This window comes from Lupinus angustifolius, chromosome LG11, assembly GCF_001865875.1.
Source record: "Lupinus angustifolius cultivar Tanjil chromosome LG11, LupAngTanjil_v1.0, whole genome shotgun sequence".
Classification (NCBI taxonomy): domain Eukaryota; kingdom Viridiplantae; phylum Streptophyta; class Magnoliopsida; order Fabales; family Fabaceae; genus Lupinus; species Lupinus angustifolius.
Genome location: NC_032019.1, coordinates 7923714 through 7931736, shown reverse-complemented (window position 1 = coordinate 7931736; position 8023 = coordinate 7923714). Strand labels below are relative to the sequence as shown.

At 32.4% G+C, this 8023-nt stretch overlaps 1 protein-coding gene across 1 annotated transcript in view; it reads left to right on the top strand.

Annotated features, from left to right (window-relative positions):
• LOC109359690 (agamous-like MADS-box protein AGL30) overlaps positions 2809 to 8023 on the top strand; it is a 7745-nt gene continuing 2530 nt past the window's right edge. Inside the window, exons 1-8 of the mRNA XM_019604385.1 lie at positions 2809 to 2944; positions 3419 to 3604; positions 3968 to 4027; positions 4127 to 4145; positions 4273 to 4337; positions 4446 to 4461; positions 4533 to 4594; positions 4703 to 4799. Coding sequence (XP_019459930.1) covers positions 3420 to 3604; positions 3968 to 4027; positions 4127 to 4145; positions 4273 to 4337; positions 4446 to 4461; positions 4533 to 4594; positions 4703 to 4799 — 504 coding nt within the window. The 5' untranslated portion in view covers positions 2809 to 2944; position 3419. The remainder of the gene's footprint in view (positions 2945 to 3418; positions 3605 to 3967; positions 4028 to 4126; positions 4146 to 4272; positions 4338 to 4445; positions 4462 to 4532; positions 4595 to 4702; positions 4800 to 8023) is intronic.

The following is an 8023-nucleotide window of genomic DNA, read 5'->3' as shown; positions in this document are numbered from 1 at the left end:
AAAATATACATTAATTACCATATTGTGAACTAGCTATTAGCAATGTTCTAGTATATTTTCTAGTCAATAATGTGCCATCTACTTGAAAGATTGGTTTGAAAAAACCAATTCCTTCCATGCATGGCTTGAAAGCCCAAAATACCCTATCAATAATCAAAGTGTTATGGTCTTCATGGTTAGATGTTGAATATCTTACAATTGTATTTGTTGTATAATATTGGACAACATTCAACCAACGAGGTAACTCCTTGTACGATCCCTCACAATCACTATAAATTTGGGACATTACTATTTGTTTAGCAGTCCAAACATTCTTATATGTCACTGTATAACCAAAACGAGTGACTACCTCTTTCACTAATGTTTTAATTGGTATATCAAGATCTTCAAATACTAATTGAATAATATAGTTTACGATGAATGATGAGTTCAATTTTGTGTGACCTTGGAAAATATTAGTGGATACACAAGTGTGTCTTCCACTAATTTTTCTAATCTCCCAAATATCATGCTTCACACATTTTGATGCCCGAATTCTCCATTCACATCCAACACACAAATATTTACATTTTGTAACATATTTATCTGGCCTAGACTGATCCATATAGTAATTAACAGAATTCCTAATATGAAATTGTCTGACAACATTTACTGTTACTTCTTTTGATTCAAATTGCATGCCAACAAACATATCATTATCAATATTATTACTCACATTACTACTTCTATATGGAAAATCTTATTCATACTGATAATCAATGTCAACAAAAAAGATGAAGGAGTAGCATATGTTATGCTAATCGGTTCACTAGTGACAATATGAACTTTGTCATCATCATCACCATATAGCTCAATGTCTTCCTCATTACTAAAATCACTAACAATATCTTTAATAATGATCATGTACATATACACATAAATTAACAATATAATAAATAACAAATCAAAAAAGTAAATAGAACTAAAAACAAAACAATAAATTTTATTACCTTTTATAATGACACTTCTTATATTAGGAATCACTCTTCTTAGATGATAACAAATTATTCTGCAATTTTTTTTATTTTTTCTTCCTTTGGTGTGATTTAGACTGGGATGAGAGAGTGTATATATGTTGTGGTGTAAGGATCTCGTGCATGCAAAACACGAGTTCCCTATGGAGTTGCATTGTTGGTCCACGAGTTCCCCAAAATTGTGGATAATATCCACAAGTCCCATAAAAATTACATTACTTCTTTAAATAATTTAAAACCTACACTAGAATGGTAAATAAGTGGTCAAACTATACCACCTAAGTAAATTTTCTGTGATTGTTATGTTAAACTCAGTCAATGTGAGAAATCCAACCCTGTATAGTACTATGTTTATTGTGTGGAAAGTATTAATTTATTTTATTATAAAGAATATTTGTATGGTGAAATAATATTTTTAATAAGAAATAAGAATTACATTATCCAAGGTTGATCTACTTAGTAAAGAATTGAGGCATAAGTTATAAGATTGTATGTTCAAATCTCTTTGTTAGTATGAGAACCCGATTGTTGAATGATATGCAACACTTATAAAGTCAACATGCATGACCTAATCCTGATGAGCCTCCAAATCAAATTAAACTAACTAAACTTTTTTTGTAGAAGAATTTTTTAGAGTAGCTAGTTTACAAATTTTACACAAGATTGATTAATATTTGAATTAAATTTAAGTATAAATAATTTTTTTACCAACAAGTTGTTAGTTAAATCGTAAGGAGGTTGGATTCTAAGGTGTGTTGTTATATACCAATTTATTGAGGCTCGAATTATTAATCAATTGCTTTGAGGAATAGTCACTAGTGAGGAGTTAATCCCAACCTTACTAATATGTGGAGGAATACCTTCATTAAACAAAAATAAATAAGATATTATAATATATAATATAAATTATTTAATACTTTTCAACTAAAATATTTTGAAATGTATAATATAAATATATTTTACTTGATTTTTTCACTTCTTTAATTATATAATATTGTAATGTACACATTTATATGTTGTTCATAAAAAATATATTATATAAATTTGAAATGATAAAAAGTAATAGTTTTTATAGCTAAGTATTTTATATTACTTTTTCATGGTGAGAGGGTTGACATATGCTTTTGGGAATTTGAACCTCAACACTCACACTTAATGTCTTATAACTTAACCAACTAAGGTAACTTAACTATAAGAGATGAAATAAACTACTATGATTGTACAAAAGTATCAAGTTATAATTAATTTGTCACTAACAATAGATATATAGTTGAGTTCTTTAAAATGAATTAATCTCTTGGCAGAAGACACTTATAAAAACACTTAATTGTATCAATTATGTATATATAAGTTAGTTATATTGTATTGGAAAAAAATACTTTTAACATTATATCCGTAACATACATTACACACTAGTGAAAAATCTCTAAATGCTCTAGTTCCTGATTTTGTTGCACGTCAAAAGGACAGAACTTTGTCTCAATTCATCTCTCGAACCAATTAAAATATTACATTTTATTCTCACAATTTTTTTTATTGATGTAACAACATATGATTGATTTGGGACATAAAATTTATGCACCTTTGAAACACGTGATTCCTATCTCATGCCAAAAGACCGATATATTTGGCCACCCTCTCTTGTTAACCAAAGTTTTATCATTATCATGCATGCAAGCTCACACCTCATCCTCTCTCTTTGAATCTGACATTGGCCAAACATTCTGGTCTTTCACACGTTTTTATATTGTTTCTTTGTCTTTCTAGTTGAGTGTTACATATTCATACAAATTTAATTCGATGATTTTGTTTCTAAATTATACACTTTCCTTGGTTTCTTTTTGTTTTAGTTACTGCTAATTTTTTTTCTGAATTTGCCCACATCGATCCTCTGTCTGTCTCCTTGTCAACATTGAAACGTTGATAAAAGGGTATGGATATGGAAACTTCTTGTTTCTTAATTCATTTCCTTTTTTTATTGTGGACTTGGAACATATGGCTTCATATAATGAGATTAAGGCTTAATTGTTGTTATTCATCGTGATTTTAGTTTTAAATTTTGATACACGAACTTAAAATTAAGATCAAAGATGGAAATCTTTTTCAGGCATATATTGATTCAAAAAATGAATGCATGGGTAATGATGATTCTAATTATGAATAGAGTAAATGTATATTTACTTGACAAATTCCTAGACAACTTCAGTCTCTATATTGAAGGGACATTGTGCTAAAGAATCTTAAGTTGTTTCATGCCTTGGTGAAACATTTTCCTTTTGAAAGATGATTGGATTGAAATTGGAACAAGCAATGGAAATTGATGTTTTGGTTAGGCTCCAATTTTTGGAATGATTTTGTAAACACTGAGGAAGATAATGCAATGCTATTATGGTTATGACTTGTAGGATGGGCAGGGTAAAGCTAAAGATAAAGAAATTGGAGAACACCAATGGCCGTCAAGCAACATATGCTAAAAGAAAGAATGGGATCATTAAGAAAGCTTCTGAGTTATCTATATTGTGTGATATTGATATTATACTTCTAATGTTCTCACCAACTGGAAAACCTTCATTATGCAGAGGAAGGCGCAGGTATATTTATTTCTTCTTATTGTTGTGTCCTAAAATCAACCATAGATTATTAGAATGTTATTCATTAGAATACTAACTATTGATATGTGGATTTCTTGAACTGTGTAGGAAGAAATTAAAGGCATGAGAGAGGTTATAATAGGTACTTTATGATTGATATTTAGGCATACAATGAAAGGCTAAACCACATGAAAACATAGATGAGGATTGGGTTCAATGGAAATTTAAGATTCAATAGAACATTAGTTGCCTTTGGACTTGTCTTTATTTATCCTTATTTCTGAAGCCACTAATGTTATTACTATTTCAAAAAGATTAATTTTCCATGTCTAATTGTTCTCTCTCTCATTTTGGTGGACATAGTAACTTTGAGGAGATTATCACAAAGTTTGCTCAAATGACTCCACAGGAAAGGGCAAAAAGGTGAAGCTGAACTTCTTTCATTTTAACCAAATTATTATGCATTCTTTTTACTTCAAAATACAATAATTTGATGAAATATTTTCCAATGAATTGTAACAGGAAGCTAGAGAGTCTTGAAGTAAGTCATTTCTCAGGCTCATTTCAGTAGTAAAATATACTGCATGATTCTTTTTCTTGCTTTGAAAGCTTAGGTTGTATCCTTATCTTTATTCCAATTAGTAAGTTGTTTTTGTTTGAGAGTTTAGGCACTGAAGAAAACGTTTAAGAAGTTAGATCATGATGTAAATGTACAAGAATTTTATGGTACAAGGTATGCCATTCTAGCAAGAGATCATTTTACCATAAGTAAGTTTAGTAGTTTATTCCACTAAGTTGTGGCCCTGAAATATTCTTTATTTCTTTTCTTCTTTTTTTACAGTAGTCAAACTATTGAGGTAAACCATCTCCATTGTTTTTCTCATTTGTTCTTTAAATGTTATATCTTTCACTAACAGGTTTTGTGCAGGAGCTAAGTAATCAATCCAAGCAATTACAGACTTTGATTTCTGAAAGAAACAAAAGACTAAGGTGGATTTGATTTTTATTTGTTAAACCGTTAATTTCACTATCTACATGATACACTTGTTCTGTGACTATAAGTTTCTTACAAATTTTATTTGTTGTTTGATTCTGCAGCCATTGGACTGACTTTGGTAAAATCAGTGATGCTGAAAAACTGGAACAAATGGAAAATTCATTAAAAGAATCACTTAATCAAATTCGAACGTGTAAGGTATGCATTTCAATTTCATTGCCCCTTCCCTGATCTTCTTTGCAATGTAAGGATTTGTTATGGTTCAGTTGAGAATCAAGGTTCTCAAGTTAGTTGACAATTTTATTTGTAATTGATGAACTATAATCAAGTTTACTTCTTTTATTTGGATTTTATCTTCTCCTTGTGAATAAATACATTAAACTTGAAGTATTTGATATCCTTGCTAGATAGTTTGGTTAAGGATAGAGCACAATGCGGAAGCACAGGATTGAATCAATTGAGAACAAAAGAGAAGCAAGTAAAGGATAAAGAAAATAACACACAAGATTTAATTTGGAAAAACCCCTCAGTGTGAGAGGAAAAAAACCACGGGCGATCAAGAGCAAAATTCCACTATGTAAAAAAGAAGAGTACAAGAAATCCTCTTATAATGATGAGGACAAATGACAATATTTTTCTCACAAATACTCTCTCAAATGGAACAAGAATTCTCACCAAGAATGCACTCACAATATATGTGTAAATGAAAGAGATGTTGTGTGTTGTGAAGATGATTTTGAAGCTCTCTATATGTGTCCTTTTATAGGCAAGCAAAGTCTTGGTATCTTGGATATGAAGCATTGGATGCTTGGAAACAAAGCCATAAAAGTGACACAAAATGTCTTTAGAGAGAGCCATAAAATAGTCATAAAATTCTTTTAAGGCATAGAAATGAGAGGCATCTAACAATCTCCACCTTGGCTCGAATTTGATAAGTTGCTCATCGCCAAATAATGCCCCGAAGGGCACTCAAGTGCTGTAGAGACCAACCAAGTCCAAGCAAAGTTGGAACTTGGTATTCGGAAGTGGCTTGGTAAGTATATCTGCTGGATTCTCTGATGTGTGAATCTTTTCCACCATAATTTCACCAATAGCAACAATATCTCGGATAAAGTGACGTTTTATATCAATGTGTTTGGTCTTGTCATGATAACGATTATTCCTGGTCAAATGAATAGCACTTTGACTATCACAAAACACTGTAAGAACACCCTGTATTAGACCAAGTTCATTTACCAAACCTCGGAGCCAAATAGCCTCCTTCACACCCTCCGTTGCTGAAATATATTCTGCTTCAGTCGTAGACAATGCAGCAATGGACTGAAGAGTAGCTTTCCAGCTAATAGCACTATTACAGAGAGTAAAGATGTAACCAGAAAGAGACCTCCTTCTGTCAATATCACCACCATAATCCGAATCAACATAACCTACAACGTCATCAGTTGTAGCCTTGTTTCTGTCAAATACCAAGCCAATACCAGAAGTACCTTTTAGATACCGAAAAATCCATTTTACAGCACTCCAATGATCCTTTCCAGGATTATGCATATATCGACTTACCATGCTAACAGCATATGCTAAATCAGGTCTAGTGCACACCATAGCATACATAAGACTACCAACTGCACTAGCATAAGGAATATGTGACATACGCTCCATCTCTTCCTCTGTATGTGGGCAAAGATCTAAAGATAACTTGAAATGTGCAGCAAGTGGAGTAGAAACAGGTTTACAATTATTCATATTAAACCTTTCAAGCACTCTTTCAATATATTTCTCTTGGGATAAAAACAATTTACCAGCTTGACGATCCCTGTGAATCTCCATACCAAGAATTTTCTTGGCTGCACCTAATTCTTTCATCTCAAACTCATTATTGAGTTGAATTTTCAATTTTCGGATCAAACACTTGTCACGTGAAGCAATTAGCACATCATCAACATACAGTAACAAGTATACGAATGATTCATTTGGAAATTTCTGGAAATAAATACAATCATCAAATTGACTCCTGCAATAACCTTGCCCAATCATAAAAGAATCAAACCTCATGTACCATTGTCTGGGAGCTTGCTTAAGGCCATATAATGATTTCTTCAATCGACAGACAAGATGCTCCTTATCAGGAACAATAAATCCTTCAGGTTGTTCCATGTAAATTTCTTCTTCCAGCTCTCCATGTAGAAAAGCTGTCTTTACATCAAGTTGCTCCAACTCCAAATCAAATAAAGCAACAAAAGCAAGCAAAACACGAATAGAAGTATGACGAACAACAGGTGAGAATATCTCATTAAAGTCAATACCTTCCTTTTGATTAAAACCTTTAACAACTAGTCGTGCTTTGCATCTTGGATCTTCAACCCCGAGAATACCGTCTTTCTTCTTATAGATCCATTTACATCGTAATGGTCGTTTGCCTTCGGGAAGCTCTGTCAAAGCCCAAGTACCATTCTTATGAAGACTTTCAATCTCTTCATTCATAGCCACTAGCCACTGTGACGAATCAACACAAGAAACAGCTTCTGTATAGCTGGCAGGTTCAACATCATCATTTACCTCTTGTGCAACTGACATTGCATAAGCAATTAAATTATCAGAATATGATTCAATCTACTGCTGAAGCTCAAAATGCCTTGTTTTGTTCAGAATTTCAGAAGTTATCTATGCTGATCAATTGCTGATGAATAGGAGAAGTTGTACTGTCATCACAATCAATATAATGATCATCAATGCTAGATTTATTTGTAGAGGAAGATGGAACATCAACATTAGGAACTGTAGGTTTCACTATCAACTCCACCTTCTCGCTAGTACCCTGCAGATTACCTGTACTAGTAGAAGAAGACACAATAGATTGTTTTCCAGAAGATAAAAATGCATCCTCATTAAAAGTCACATCTCTGCTAAGAATTAATTTCCGTGACTTTGCATCAGAATACCATAAGCGATATCCTTTAGACTCAGATGCATAACCAAGAAATATGCACTCAACAGCTCTTGGAGCTAATTTACCATCATTAACATGTGCATAAGCAGGACATCCAAAGATTCTTAAGTTAGAATAATCAACAGGATTACCTGACCAAATTTCTTCTGGGATTTTGAAATCAAGTGCTGAATGTGGAGAACGATTAACCAGGTAACAAGCAGTAGATGCTGCTTCAGCCCAAAATTCACGCCGATGCCATAACCCAGCATTTGAGAGCATACAACGAACTCTCTCAAGTAGAGTCCTGTTCATCCGTTCTGCAACACCATTTTGTTGAGGATTTCTTGGAATAGTTTTGTGTCTAGCAATACCATTTTTTGTGCAGTTTCCGAAATATTCGTGCATCATTTCAATCATGCCAACATAATCTTCAAGCTAACTCATCAAACAATTGATATAACAATTGGTGTAGTGTTTGTCATCATCAAAAAGG